The sequence below is a fragment of the Anastrepha ludens genome, chromosome 4 (assembly GCF_028408465.1).
Source record: "Anastrepha ludens isolate Willacy chromosome 4, idAnaLude1.1, whole genome shotgun sequence".
In the NCBI taxonomy this organism is placed as follows: domain Eukaryota; kingdom Metazoa; phylum Arthropoda; class Insecta; order Diptera; family Tephritidae; genus Anastrepha; species Anastrepha ludens.
In genome coordinates this window covers 115,899,170-115,915,569 of record NC_071500.1, presented here as the reverse complement: position 1 = coordinate 115,915,569, position 16,400 = coordinate 115,899,170, and the positions used below count along the sequence as shown (strand labels likewise).

General features: G+C 36.9%; 2 protein-coding genes across 2 annotated transcripts in view; both read left to right on the top strand.

Annotated features, from left to right (window-relative positions):
- LOC128861970 (uncharacterized) overlaps positions 1-9,795 on the top strand; it is a 32,595-nt gene extending 22,800 nt beyond the window's left edge. Inside the window, exons 7-9 of the mRNA XM_054100345.1 lie at positions 8,293-8,918; positions 8,983-9,045; positions 9,117-9,795. Coding sequence (XP_053956320.1) covers positions 8,293-8,918; positions 8,983-9,045; positions 9,117-9,629 — 1,202 coding nt within the window. The 3' untranslated portion in view covers positions 9,630-9,795. The remainder of the gene's footprint in view (positions 1-8,292; positions 8,919-8,982; positions 9,046-9,116) is intronic.
- Positions 9,796-13,235: 3,440 nt separating this feature from the next.
- On the top strand, positions 13,236-15,248 carry LOC128861969 (peritrophin-48-like). The gene is made up of 3 exons (XM_054100344.1): positions 13,236-13,242; positions 13,463-14,013; positions 14,775-15,248. Exons 1-3 carry the CDS (start codon positions 13,236-13,238, stop codon positions 15,246-15,248), a joined length of 1,032 nt encoding a protein of 343 aa, XP_053956319.1.
- Positions 15,249-16,400: the final 1,152 nt, after the last annotated feature.

Below are 16,400 nucleotides of genomic sequence, written 5' to 3'. Positions count from 1 at the left end.
TCTTAGAAATTTTCATTTTCCAGCACAAAAACTAATCATTTGACCTGATGTATGAAACAACTTTGTTCATAATACGTTATTTTGCAGAAATACTTTCATTCCTTGGTACAGTAAGCACTCGAAAGAGAGCGTATTTCGTGTAATCATTGCACACCTCTCAGACTTCATTTACCACTATCTGCCTGACAAATTTCCAATCCTCTGATTTATAAGAATCCATCTGCATCACTGCAATATACATACTAAATTTATTGAGGGCCCATAACATTAGCCTGGCAGGAATAAAAGTTATCGTTTTGGTCTTTATTCCCTTACGAATCATGGACATGATCTCGAATTCCAAGCTTGAAGGAAAATGCGTATGTATACATAAGTATACTCGTATTTATGTGTTTTAAAAAAATGTTGGGATTGGGGGTGCAACCTCTTAACTTAATCGATGTAATTAAATTGTGATATCGGAAAGTATATACTCTGCTTACTAATAAGGTCAAAAGAATGTGAAATAAGAGAAATTGGTAAACTCGAGCGGACTGGCCACAGGGAGTTACATGTTTGAATTGTATTTCGACTATTATTCATTTTCACGTCAACAGAAAGTTCAACCAGAAAGAAGGACTTGGCTTCACTTAGTGTGGTCCAATTGGCACCAGTTAGTACAAGAAAGAAACGACTGGCGCGCTTTGGTGAACTCGTCCAAAATCACGTAAGCGGTTATCGCACCAATCAAGTAGAATTTTCGTGTTTTTTTTTGTACCCCCTTGCGCAATAAGTCCCAAAGACTTTCGTTGTACTTACAAATAAATATAATTTTTATTAATCATAATTTTTAGAGAAGTTTAATACTGTTTGTTTTAATACTTTTTGTTTGCCCTGAGTGTTGGCCTAAGAAAATGCGCAGGCTGGAAAGCTTATCACCTCGCTGGTGCAACGTTGAGTGAGCTCATCGAAGTAACCATTATCAGGGCAAGTGCCATTGCCAATCGCCACTCCATCTTGGCAGACCGTGTACCCGTGGCATCCATCATTCGTTTCGTTTGCCAGCTCGATGCTATCACCGGCAAAGCCAACACAACGATTATATTCGCAGACGATACTGGTGCGCGGCACACATTCGCCATCATTCGCCTCATCGAAGAATCTTCCAGTGGGGCAAGTGCCATGCTGCAGCTCAATGCCAGAAGCACTACTCGACGACGCGCGACAATAATAATAACCATTACAACTGCGCCTGTCTGATACAAATATGCCGGTCTTGTTGCAGAAGCTAGTCGCCGTTGGAGCTGTTGTAGTACTCGTCGTAAATGCACATTCCACATCCCAGGGATAGTCGCAGACACCATTAATTGCACTATAGTAATAGCCAGTCGGACATGTGCGGTTCAATACCTCCTCCTTCCAGCATAGTTGATATCCATCACAGTTATCTGGATCTTTAATGAATACCCCATCGGGTACGATATTGCAATAACTATCCGGATCCATAGTTAGCACACACGGATAGCCTCTGATGCAGTCCGTCGTACCCGAATTAAAGTTAAAGCCGGTCTCGCATTCGCCATGTGTTCCAACTCCTTTACTGCAATAATAGTAGCCATTGCACGAATATGGATCAGCTGCAAAGCCACTAGCTCCGTTTAATGCCGCACATGGATTGCTTGAAATGCACTTTATGCTGTTCGGATCTACACAAGAATAGGTGTTGCGATCGTAGAAGAGGTCATCCGCACAGGTGCCATTATATGGGATTCCTTCAATGCAAGTTATCCAAGCGTTACAAGCCCGAGGATCTTTGATACGGGTGCCGTTGGAGAGTAATGAGCAAATCTCGGTCGAATTAAAGCTGCATTGCACGGTCACAAAGAGCATTAATAACGGTAATATTCCCTTGTAAGCTATTTAAGTAAAGAAAGAAATGCAAATATAATTAGTTTAGGGCTTCACCGAGATGTGGCGCTTTAGCCATTAAAGTGAAACTTACGCATATTAATTGAAATTTGAAAAGTATTTTTACACAAATGCAGGACCAACGTTTCGCTTCACTAATTTCAAGTTTCCAACTGATGAAGTATGGAACTGTATTCAATGCTTTTAAATACTAAACGAATTCTTTCTTTGCACAAGCTTTTATGTTAGTATTTACGTATTTACTTGCGTTGCGTTATAAAATCGAATTATTACCCTTAAGCAAACTAAGTACTTAGATAATTATTATAAATAAATATTGTTCAATAAATTAACACGGTTTGAAGGTATTAAGTCACAGGCACCTTAAAGGCTTTTAGCATTATGTCATTAGTCCATTTCGGTTCGGTTGAGTTTATTTTGTTGGATAGCTGCGAGAGTGTTTGTTTAATTGTGAGAAATGAAGGCCAATTTAGTTCGACTGGATTGGTGCGTGAAATAGAACAAGTGGATGGTTAATTGTGTTGATTTTTGGTCATACGTGAATTCTAGCTGTATGATGAAAGAAAAATTTATTACACCCACTGTTTTGCGGTCCAATTTCTTCATAACCATACAACCATTAAAATTGTATGGAAAAATATTCTTGAAAAATTTACCTAGTGTTATCGAGTATGAAACATTTGTGGTGATGGTTGTAAACATAAGATGCATTTTTTTTATTTTCTGCCGTTAAAGCAAAGTATTTTATATATAAATATAGTATAAATACAAGATTGATTATATGCAGCATAAATAAAATTATAAAATAAATTTAAAATATTTTATGGGCAATGTAAGTATATTTCATCTATGTATATATTTATGTGTATAAAGGAATATGTTACAAATTGAAGTACTTAGCAGAAATTGTCAAGTGTGATATTGAAACAAAAAATGAGCTGATCCTCCTGGCGTGTGTGTTAATGTTGTGCCACAAATGGAAAGACCTACAGTTTTAAGCCGTCTCCGAACGGCGAATGGTTCTTATGAGGAGCTTCTTCATGGAGGGGCGACCGCTATTAGAAAAAATTGTTGCTGCGTTTTTGTGTTTCACAGAGATTCGGAGCTACATTCTTTGAATAGTAGTCACACACCAATCCATTCGGCTGCAGTGGCCGTCCTATTATGTTACTTAAGCAAAAAACGAATTCTTTCATAGAAAAATCAGATTCCTGATAAATTTAGTTGACTGAAAAATAAATTAGACCTTACTTTAATACGCTTTGCCCACGTAAGTTTGAAGTTCTAAGCTCCAATTCAAGATTATTCTGCATTAGCAACTACTTGACAAACACCTGTAATGAAGTGGCTGAAGTACCACTCTGGTACCCTAAAGTGGCTCTAAAACGCCGTTTTGAGACCTCGAACGGGCCTACAGCCAACCAGCGCTGTTGATGTAATGGAGAAAGTTGATGGGAATTGTGTCTGATCCAGGCTTTCGAAGAAAGGGGCACCCAGTGATCTTAATCGTCTGACTGCCAAACTTGGACAATTACAGAGGAAGTGCTCAACAGTTTCCTTCTCTGAAAGCTCCCCACAGCTTCTTCTTTTCTGCGCGAGTGCCTATCGTCCAATGACCGGTAAACACAACTACGAGCTTGGAAATTAAATGTTATGGAGTCCTCAGGACTATCTGCGTTCTGCCTCTATTGTACTGGGGCCATTGTGTTTTCGAATTCGCAAATTAAGAAATGGAGCTCCATCTGTTCCGCGCTTTTCTGAGAAATAAGTTGTGCAACACACAGGGGGGTGCCGATGATCGGGTGGGAAACCTCTGAAACCAGTTCAGTCGACCCATTCCTGGTAAGCTCAACAGGAATTTCATTTCCCTCTATGCTCCTATGTCTTGGAATGGAGATCAGAAAAATGTTACATGCACACCCATGAGATTTTATCTCCTCATAATAGAAATTGGGCAATTTGGATTTGCACCACAGCTAACATTGCGAACTATTTGTCAAACTCTTGGACTTATTCAATTCGAGGGTTTTTTAATATTTTCTAAGCTTCGGCGCTGGCATTCACGTGCGCTCGACACTTCTTCCACCCATGGGAAGGTAAGCTCATTGGAAACAGGTTCTGTCAATGTCAGCTTTCTTATAATGAAGCCTGCAGGTATACTGCCTATTCTCTATTCCCTATTTTAAATATTTGTTAAATACGAGCTCGCTGCAAAACTTGAACTCCTCCAAAATCACCACATCATCAGAAAAAAGCTTTTTAAATTCTCCTTTCATATGTGACTTGGGCGAAGCCACTCGATTTCGTTATTTTGCACGTCACCACGAGCAGCAAAACTTTCGGCTGTAATTAATTGCAAATAGCTAAAAGTACTCCTCTTGATAACTGAGGTATTTGTAAAGCAACCTTGCCTACATAGTAAGTACTTCCGCAACCCATAATAGAAACGCATCGGGCTCGGATTGTTGAAAATTCCACATTTCGCACGCATTACCCCACAAGAATGCTCTCTAATGTCCTGATTTAAGAGTATGTGAGGAAGCATATGTATGACATACTAGTCCTGGGCATCCCTGAACGATTTGTTGTTCATAAGGACACCATTTTGAAAACGAAATGTTTTACTACTCCTCCACTTCTCCTCAAAATTTCTAGAATTAGAAACCCAGTGTTTTGCTAAGGGAGCCGATTTGTCAAGAGGAGCAAACCTTTCATTATTGAATAATTACGTCAGCACAGAAACAAACGAAACGAATAGAAAGGAAGACAAGCGCAAGCAAGTGGAAAGCAAGGAGAAACTGCATTTTAAGGCCTTATTATCATTCGTCATTTCACAATTTATAAAGTGGAACTTTATTTGTATTATTTTGTTTAATTTAAAAATCAAAATATCCACTGATTGGTGCACAAACAAGCAACTTCACACAGAGAGGTTTGTTTAGTTTCTATGCTGACTTCACACAGAATAGGCGATCTGTCAAATTCGCCTAGAACATGGTTTTGTTTTCTATCTGCTTCCATCTGCAAAGTTTTCATAAAGGAAATAAATGTTCTTCATACATTTTCTGATTTTCGTACATGCAACAATTAGTGTATTCCTATTTACCTAAAATGTAGATATACAATTTTCATGGACTAAGTCTCTTCGTAAATATCCTAAATATTTAAACATTATTTCTTAGGCGCCTTACTCTAACCATGAACACGATTTCAGCCTGCGCCACCTAATGGGACTATTTTGTGCAAATATACAGTATTGATTTTAAAAATTCTGAATATGAGCCTAATCGGGCCATTATTGCGATTTTTGCAAATGTCTCGATTCCAGCCCCACCTAGCAGGTTCATACACTCGAATTGCATCGCTCGGTACAGGACAGACGAACAAATATTTATTTTTATACCTTGGATACCCACGAATAAGTGTTACAGGTATAACAAAATTGTGTAATATGACTTCTTACGCTAAGAAGTCGATAAGGCTATGCCATATTATTATGACGTCACCGAACTTCAACGGATTTGCTATTAAAAGAACAATTTTCTATAGTTGTATGTTTCATGCCCATAGTGGATTTGAAACCCGTGTAAACCGAATGCTGTCACGCACAACTCACTCGACTTTAGTAGCCGAAACAGCACTTTAAACTTCCACTTCAAACGTTTTGAACTAAACAAACTGAAAACTGATTCACAAAATTCAACGATTTTAATGTATAAAATGGGGACCGGAAACAGAGCTTTCAAGTGCAATGATGCCGCTCGAGAAATTTAAAACGTATTGAAATGGTCTGAAAGAGAAAAGTGTTTCCACGGTTCTCGAAATGTTGAAAAGAAAAGTATACGAGTATATGTTTATTGTACTACTTATTTAGATGCATTTTCAGATAAATTAACAATATGAGCCTGTAATAATACAAAAAAAAAAGATTTGAAACCATAAAAAGTTCAATCGCACAAAAAAGCAGGTAAATTTTTATCACTTTCATATACAGTAGCCGAACGGTTGGCCACCGTAGCCGAATTGGTTGGTGTGTGACTACAATGCGGGAGGGCACATGTTCGAAGCCCTTTCATAGACATTTATTATTGAATGAGGTTGCATCTGTAAGACTTTTTAGACTTTCATTTCATCGCTCCTTGGCAGATAATGGCAAACCCCTGAGGATATTTCTGCCATGAAAAAACAACTCATAAAAATCGATCTACCGTCCAGAGGCGGCAAAAAACCATAGATCCCTCCATTCATGGAAAACATCTAGACCCAAAGCACAAATGAGAGAAAGAGCTCGGCCAAGCTCCGAAGAAGGGTGTAAGTCACTTATATATTTGTAAGTACATAATAGTGGCCGTTGCAGTGCAAGCAGTTTGAAAGGTTTGTAAAAACTTGAAAAAATGGTTTATTATTATTTTATATATATTATTTATAATAGGTATTTTGAAAAAATATTCTTACAGGGAAGCCAATTGAAAATTACCGTCTTAGTATTATCGAATTTACGGTGCTAACTTTTCATATGTGGATTTTTAATTACTTTTGTTTGCGCAACAACTGTTTCTGTTGTTGCAGTACGTTTAACGATGCTCATACAAATAATCGTACTTTTGGCTACATAAGTCGTCCTACAGCATTTTTTAATTTAAAAACTTAGAACCAAAACTCTTCACTTTTTTTTAGTAGCAAGACCATTTCTTATGACGAGACCAAAAAGACAGTACTTCAGTTTTGATATGAATTGTTGTTGTTTAGTTTTCATTATTTCACAACACTACACATACGAGAAATATCAGAAATATGCTTATGTGTGTCATTGCGAGGGTATTAACGTTGTATCAAAGGTATAGCGCCAGCCATAGCCATCAACATCAACACACTTTATCACATAAATAAGGGGTTATCTGATGGGCATCAAGAATGTATCGGGTGTTGCTTTTAGAGTTAGAGAAATTCAGATAAAACGCTTGTCAATGAATTAACAGCTAAATTTAATGGCACTCAGTGGAATTGTTCTCAGCGTAATCAGATATATCTCGTCAATCGCGCGGCAAATATTGGCTTTCGTTCATCGTTTAACAGCGCCACCACAAATATGAAAAATTTTGCTTTTGGTTAATTGGTATTGTCGCGAGAGGCCAAGAATTGGCTCCATTTTCAGCCCTAAATGCCCCGAATAGGCAAACCACAGAAAACATTGCCTTTTTTGGAATAAACTTCTAATATGGGTTCAAAACCTCGTTAGAATTTCCCCCGTCCACAAATGGAAATTTGGGTATTACGGCTTTAAACGATAAAATAAACTTCAGCATAATTTTCACCCCATTCACCGCACATAGTAAGCAAATAATGGTTCAATCACTCAAGATGTTTCTTCTAAAACTTTCAAGTAGTAGACGAGCAGAGACCAATTTATCGGGAACTGTGTCGAATCCCCAAATTAATTAGGGGTCCCGGTCACTCCCGCTTTTCGTATTGCATGATTACAATCACCAAAAGCGGGCATAGGCAAAAATACATCAATCGCATAGTGAGAAGTTGTTCAAATCTGCAAAAAATGGGGTGCAGAAAATGAACTTTGGAGGTAAATATCCACGAGTATATCGAGCACAAATGTGAAAAATATTCGTTAACGTGGAAGTCCAATACATCTAAAAACACCCTTATAATGGGTTATCTCAAGTGGTAGTCCTCAAATCTTTCTTAATAATAATAAAAATAATTTTCTTAATTAATTAATTTTTTTTTTGCATTGAATGCTTCACTGACAATCAGTGGCAAATGATCTATGAACTTTATTCGGACCTGAAGTAGAATTATCAATGTTTCCGTTTTGCATAAGAAGCAATCAATTACCTATATCAAAAATATTACTATCACTCTTTGAAAGTGTCCAAAATTATCAAAAGAAAAAGGAACAATCATCGATTACCGGTGAATTTTGCACAAATTTTTTAGTATAAATACTTCGTGAGCCTGACCTATTGACAACAGTTTCAAAAATACGCTTGTGTACGCAGCATAATTATTTACATTTTCCTAATAAAACCAAGAAAATATTGAGAAATGTATAGTAAGTGAAGTGCGAAATTTATTGGTCAAATATCTTGTTTAAGAAAGTATTGAAATATGCATTAGCTGGTCATTTGGAGCCCAATAAAAACTGTAGATTATTCCATTCAGGCAGACATGAAAAAAGAATACTTTAATATCCGTGCCACAAATGAAGCGTTAATTCCCAAAGAAGATACGTTCAAGGAAAATGTGATAATCAAAAAAACAAAATCTAAACCCCAGTGGAAGCAATACCTTCAATATCCATGTGTATTCAAAAATACGTGTTGGAGCCTTCGAAAATTAAAAACACTTCATTTTTATTTCTCTTTACAGCCCGTACCTTCTGCGTTTTAGCACTGGTAGTGCTTTGTGTCAATGCTGTAGCTGCCGTCAATATGAACAACATTTGTCTGCTGTTGAAGGAAAACGCGCTTGTGGCAAGTGGCGACTCTTGCTCATCGTATTACCAGTGCTCCAACGGCGTTGCTACTCAGAAAAACTGCTCGACCGGCCTTTATTTCGATAAGAATTCACAAGGGTGCGTTAGTCAGACTCCAAGCTATTGCACCACAGATGTTGCAGATCCATGCAATAGATATTCCGTTGGCTCTTTCGCTGCGGTAGCTGAAAGCTGTGCCGGCTATTACTACTGCTCGCCTTCAGGAGCAGAACGCAGCAACTGCCCCGACGATCTTATTTTCAACCCAAACAAACAATCGTGCGTCTATAAAAGCACCTATGACTGTGTGGATGGAACCAACAACGGTAGTACTACCGGTGCCATCAATTTGTGTTCGTATGTGCAGAACGGCATCTACTTCGGCAATGCATGGGCATGTGCGGGCTGGCAAAAGTGCACTAGCAATACCGAATACACTACCGGGTCCTGTACCAATGACTTGGTATTCGATCCGGCCAACGCGATATGTAATTATCAATCAGCCGTTTCATGCTCACAGGTATGTCTTTATTGCGAGGTAGTGTCAAGCCGACATCCTAATGCAAGAACTCATTTACTTGTAGGTAACTAAAGATCCCAGTTTAGATGTCACATCGGCTAGTAATGGTGGTGCATGTACAGACACGGTAGGTAACTCGTTTTGTAAAATGGCGACTTTAAATTGTTTACGCTTGTGTTTATCTAATTATTATTTCAGGGAGCAAAGGAAAATGCCACGGCTTGCAATCAGTATTACTTATGCAATGGCAAGAACTGGATACTAACCACATGCGATCATCACTTGTTCTACGACGTTACGAGGAAGGAGTGTGTGAATCGCATGAATGCTTACAACGACTGTGATCGTTGCGTTGGTACCACTACTAACACCTTTGTAAACGCATTTGCAACCAATTGTACTGGCTACTTGTACTGCACTGATGGCGCAGAATCTAGTTCTGGCATATGTGTCAATAATATGTTCTTCGATGAGGCAGAGGGCTTGTGTGTATATAAAAATCCAGGGTATGTCTTCTGCGCAGATTCGTCTTCAACGACTACAACCACAACAGCTTCAACAACCACAACAGATGCATCCACAAACTCAACTACTGCAGCAACTACAGATGAAGCCACAACCACCACAACTAGTGCAACTACTACAAATTCTACAACAGATGAAGCCACAACCACCACAACTAGTGCAACTACTACAACACTCGCTGAATGACAATTTTAAGGTCCGTCAATGAAAAGTTCGACCAGAGTTTCGAAAAATTAGAAATATATATACAATAATTGTATATATAAACATATATATATACATATATATACATATATTATATTCAACTTTAAAGACAATTTAAATAATTTTCATCAATCAAAGTAAATAAACTTTTAGCCACTGCATTCCCATGTGTCGCATATTTTACGCACGAATTGAACTCGCTTAAAACTAAAATAGTTGAAGTATGAACTCGCCTTTTTATGGCGTCTGTATCCTCTATCAACGTTATTCTGTTTTTATCCACATTTTTGGTATCGAAAGAGTATTAAAGGTTAAAGATATAGAAGAAAATTCGAAAATAGGTTATGTGCACTGTGACGTTGATATTAGGACGAAATATATTAATAAAGAACTACATGTTCTTCTTCTTATACGGCTTTACTTATGCAACCGTTTGTCGCTTGTGCCTCTCGTGCGAAGGTGCACCAGATGCTCTAACCAAAAGCATACAGGTTCCACCGAACTTCACCGTTTTATTTGCATCCCGGAAACTTTCGCATGCATGTCCAAATCGTTGAATATTTTCATCGTCCTTACGCATTGCACAGCTTTTCTCATTATAAAGGTTGTATATAGGAATTGATAATCCACCTTCTTCGATACGCGTTGCTTTGCGACGAAATGCTCTGTATTAAATTGCCTACAGAGAATGGCATATACCGAAAAATTTTGTTTATTATTATGAAGTAAGTGCTTTAAAAAAAACAACAACTACATAATATTTGTATTAGTCTACGTAGCGAAGAAAAGAAGTGCACCTCAATAAGTGGGATATTTTTTTAAAACGCTCAAGAACGGAAAGTTTCAAAGAACATTTTCAGTTAATATTACATAAAAATAATGACGCTTTTTCTCTTTCTTGTTAATAAATATCTTCGTCTTCTTTCTCAGCATTACAACTCTCCTCCAAAGCGGTCGATCTTGAAATTCGTAGTTACGTATTCCCAAATCCTGGAGATCCTCGGTCTGCCTTTGGCCTTTAGCTTTCCTGTCATGGCTTTCTTCACGTCATAGTCAGCAAGCATACGGGTAACATGACCTAGCCATCGGAGTTGTACCGGATTCTATAGGTACCATCATCCATTCTTATTAGACCAAAAATCTATCGTAAAATTTTTCTTTCTATGCTAGCATCAGCACAGCCAGTAATTTTAAGATTCCATATCTCACATCCATACGTTAAGATTGGTCGGATAAGGATCTTTTATATAGATACTTGAACAAGTTAAAGTGGGCATAATACGTTTTGTTGGCGGCGTTGATGCGACCCCTGACTGCAGAAGTTGAATCACCGCTACATGCAAACATAACTCCCAAATACTTAAAATGTATAAGCTCCCACATGAAAATTTTCCACCTGTGTAGGCCGCATCGACTTCAACAAATATTTGGTTTTGCTCTCGTTTTCATTTTCATTTTCATTTATTGCCCAAAATCATTTTAACATAGGAGTTTACAAAGTTATGATAAAATTAGATTATTTAGCATTATCCTAACATACATTTGTATTTATGTAGGAGCTTAAAACTTATTTTTCTTTTGATTATACAATAGGTTATCATTATTATTTGGAATGTCTTTGGCATAATTTTAAAACTTATTTATATTCTCCCAAAAAGGGCTTAAAAAGGAGATAACGTATAATAAACTTCTATAATTTATTTGGCTATAAATTGATCAATGTTATAAACTAAATTTTCATCGTTGAAGTTGTAAGTATTGTATCGCCTATGATAATATATTGCTTTACTATTTTTATGTAACATATTATTATTTTTTAGTATTTTTAAATATATTGGTGATAAATATTTTTCTGTTAGAGGTAATGATATTTCCCTTGCCTTTGACAGATATTTGTTTATCAGTTCATTTTCTATGAATGTCAGTTTATCAACAAATCTTACTGACGATTTCATTAAGAAAAAGTCTATGCGTGATATTTTACATTTTTCATACAAACTTTTATTAGAAACTCTTTTCCGAAAAGTACCACTTCTGTAAGGTTGGCGATTAAGACCGCTACAAATTCTTAAAACATATCGTTCAAATCGTCTGAGTCTCTCCATTTGGCTCGAAGAAATGTTGAACCATATCGGATGAGAATAAGATATGATTGCTCTAATTATTTGTTTGTAAATATTTATTTTAATACAGTTCGATAGTCCACCCTGCCTTCTTAATAAATTACAATAGCTAAAGAACATTTTTTTTGCTTTTGTCAAAATGAAATCTATATGTCTTACAAAGGTGAATTTGCTATCCAAAATTATGCCCAAGTATTTGATTTGTTCTTTGTATTTTATGTTGAATCCATTTATTTTAATTTGAGGCTCATATTTACGAGCATTTGGATATAAGCTTTTACGTATTCCTTTAACAATAGTTGTTTCGCTTTTATTGAAGTTTAGTTTTAGCTTCCATTTGTGAAAGTATGTATTTAATTCATTTAGGTATGAGTTAACGGCTTCATTAGCTTTGGTTATGCGTTGGTGAGATCCCAATATAATTATATCATCTGCGTATATGAGCACTTTAATATCGCTATTATTAATTTCTGAACTTAATGGTGGGTCAGGGAAATCAGCTACAAACAGACCAACATCGTTTTGTTAATTTTTAAAAGAGTTTCTTTTAATTTATTCATTTGTATTCCTCGAGAGAATAACGATGGCATCCACGTAAGCACAAATTTGGGTTCCTTTAATTAACAAGGTACCACCTTTGTTGACTTCCTTTACGACGAAGTGCAGCATCAAATTAAATATGACAGGAAGGGGCATCACCTTGTTTTGCACCTGTGAGCTTCCCTTTAATGATCACTTTTGCTTTTGTATTGTATTTGTGAGCGTTGCGATAACGAGCCTTACTAGCTTAGCTGGTACTCCAATACTTAGCAGTACATGGTAAATCCTACCTCTTTTAACACTGCCGGAGACTTGTTTAAAATCAACGAAAAGGCAGTGTACATCTACGCTTGGCGTAAGATGCTCCAGTCGTCAAATTTCGATCTTTGCGTCGCTTATGTGGCATGTAACGCCTTGTTGCTGGAACTACAGCTCGGGCAGTTATCAGTCAGCTGAAAGCCATTGGTAACTTCAACAGCTGCTGCAACATAATAATTGGTTAAACTATTTTTGTTATCTGGCAACTCTCTACATCCATGTACCCTCATAATATTTCCCCGAATTATTAATCTTTGAATGCAATTTTAATTAAATCTTTCGATACGCGAATATTGTATTTGACTTGGCCGATTATTTATATCACCAAAATAAAAAATGTTTACTGTTATTGCGTTCAGATGAAATTGCGATGTCTTATCATTTTGGCCAATATCTCAACGAAAAAATACTCTGCCGCTTTGATAAGTAAACAAGAAAAAAATTAATTAGCTATTAAAATCTGTAACTTTATCTAATCGTGGATTCAGGGAGGCAAAATTTAAATCAAAATCACCATAAAAATATAAAAGCGCGCCGGCGTGTTAATGTTAATCAGTAAAGCCGAAGACGTAAGAAAACCATTAATTCTTAAGGACTAAAGCTGAAAATGTCAGGTGAGCAATAATCTACATTACACCTAAGGGTTCTTACACAATTACACAAGCAGGAGGGTACATATTTGGTGAAATGTGGACTTAATCAAAATAAGTTACGCCCCAGTACCAAATTAAAGTAAACCGAAACATATAAACAACATAGCATAATTATCCTAATATACATCCTAATTCAATGATTATGTTTTTTATAATATATTTTCCTTTCACGCGTCATTAGTAAAGCAACTCATATTTGGCAGTCTGCTCCTGCTGCTGGCCACTTCGATTTCCGCCGAATACGATGTAAATGCTGTGTGTACGTTGGTACCCAATGGTGTTCGCATAGGCAGCATCGAATCTTGCCAGAAATACTACGTCTGCAGCAACGGCAAGGCTTTAGCTTACAGTTGTCCCTCCGGCACTAAGTTCAGCAAGAATGAGCAAATCTGCTTAAACGCAGCTAACGTTGAATGCTACCTTGACAACACGAGTCCTTGCAGTGGCAAATCTGAGGTGTTCGTTCCCAAATCAGGCTCTTGTAGTGACTGGACTTACTGTAAAAACGGTCAGGAAATCAGCACTGGTACCTGTCCCAACAATTTAATTTTCCAAGATGGAAAGTGTCAATATGGCTATTGTTCTACTTCTACAACTAATGTGGACCAAGATTTTAAAACCGTCTGTCAGGTTATGCCGAACAATATATACTTTGGAAGCACACTTAACTGCAACAAATGGCAAATTTGTAAGAATGAAAAGCTGAACGGAGGCTTCTGTAAAGACAATTTAGTAAGTATAGTTTTTTTATTTTTATTTATAAGTTGTTTTTATAAGCAATTAAACAGTAGTCTGCAATATAATACAAGCAATAATATAAGTTGGTGAAAACATCCACTATGTTCAGAATTCAAAATTTTTGCTCGTTGTCTAGCTGACTTTTCGCACTGACAAAATTCTTTTGCTGTATTTTGCTTGTTCCATTCGGTTGTGAAGTACAGGAAGTTAATGGAAGTCAACAAAGAGAAAATTAGGTACATTTTACAGTTTTTATTTGATAAAGACATAAATGCAAGCCAGGCCGCTGAAATTGTGAATGGTTTTTATGGTGCCGATGCTGTAACAGTCAATTACGTGCAATTTTGATTTCGCCGATTCCGTTTAGACATTTTTGATGTAAAAAAAAATGTCGATAAAATCACAGAAATAATCGAAGTCGACCGGCATGTTAGTAGTAGCAGCATCGCCCAGGAGTTAAAGATCGATCATAAAACAGTTTTAAACCATTTGGGCTAAAATGTTAAGCAAAAAATGATGGATTTCTTTCCCCCCAAACTAATGTAATAGTAGTAGTATCGCGAAAAGGCCCAAGCTTTTCATTTACGTTTTGTTGCGCATATTTTTTAAATGACCCTGAAGCTGAACGTGAGATGTCCAAGAAGAGAAATCGGCTGGAACATTGGAGACAGTATGCAGCATCCATTTTTTTTAAATAATTAAATGTTCTTTTTTTATGATTGATATAATTTCATACTTCATATCTCCTCCCCAAGGTGTATAATGCTGACTCTGCTTCTTGTACCTACGAAACTGAAAGCACTTGTGCTTACGTCACGGGCACCAAGGTGCTGCCTGATGTAGAAACCTACGGCAGTTGCACTGAGGATGGAGCTACAAAGTCCACCAGCACATGCAGCGACTACTTAAGGTGTGTAAATGGCCAGTGGAGTGTATACTCCTGTGCAGAGCACTACTTCTTCGACGTATCGAAGAAAACTTGTGTGGCCCGTAAAGCTGCTATAACGGCAAAATGTGATCGTTGTCAGTTCTCGAAAGACCAGTTCGTGAATGCTGTTGACGAAAAGTGTCGCAGTTATTTGATTTGTGCAAATGGCGTCAAGCAGGGTTCGAACTCCTGTGCGACCGGTTATTTCTTTGAGGAGAGCAGCCAGGCTTGCGTGAAAATCAGTGGAAACAATAATGCAACCTACATTTCAGATAATGGGGCCTGCAATGTAGCTTCCTAAGAATCCTCTACCGGTGATGAATCAAGTGAAGTTGACTATGACGAAGGCGATGGAGGCTGCTGGCAAAGGTTAAATCAAACCAGAGTGGCGGCAAAAGTGAAACTAATATTGCAAACGCTTATTTAACTAGCATCAAATCAGCTCTGATTATCTTTTGATTACTAATTTTTAATAAAAATACGAATAGATAAACAATTTTAGCTTATTATCGTTTTAATTGGCATGCGCATGTGGGTAAAATCTTATTAGTGGTGCTCATTTGAATAAAATAATATTTCTCATTTTTCAACGCAAAATCGAAAGCACCTATTTATTACGGATTCATGTGCAGTCGTGGAAAAGTAAATACAAGTACAAGAATATATCTGTAAGCACGAAGAATCACCAGTAAGGATAATCTCCATTTAAAATATAATATAAGAACATACAAATGGATGTAAGTATTATGTAAGTATATACACCTACAGTTGCGCATTGTGAACCCGATATTTTAAGTAACAGAATTGTGAAAGTATTAGTCGAGGTTATTGAAAAGAAAAGCTATTTTTATTAGGCACTGTAAAGGATTCTCAAATAGATACGGGTCTTGTTTTCACAATAAAAGCAGCAATACATATTGGAAAGTTTTGTATTTATTTATTTTTATAAATTTTATTTGTTTATAGTTCCTGGATATACAACGTAGTGGTTCTACCACTTTTAACATATGGATGCCTGGTTTGGTCGAAAGCTCTTCGGAAGAGCCATAATATCACTAAGCTGGGCAGGGTACAAAAAACTACATACATTGGCATCACCGGAGCTTGTAGAACCTGTCTCAGTGCTGTTCTGAACGTCGTTTTGCACTTACGGTTCGACTTTTATGTTATTTCCATCGCTGCTCGAAGTGCAATCGCTGCTTATAGCTAGTAGGGTTCCATTTTAACCCTTTACTGAATGAATTAATAAAGCGTTGAAAACAAATTTTTTTCACGGTGGAAATTACTTTTTTTAACTATCAATAAGACGTATTAAAATTAAAATAATGAAAAAGTTGTGTATATATTTTTTTTTACGGAACCATATATAAAAACCAGTTGTTAAAGAAGGTTAGCCTGTGGAGACAATTTCTCAATGCATATGGTAGCATTTCTAGGCACTTAACCCCGCATT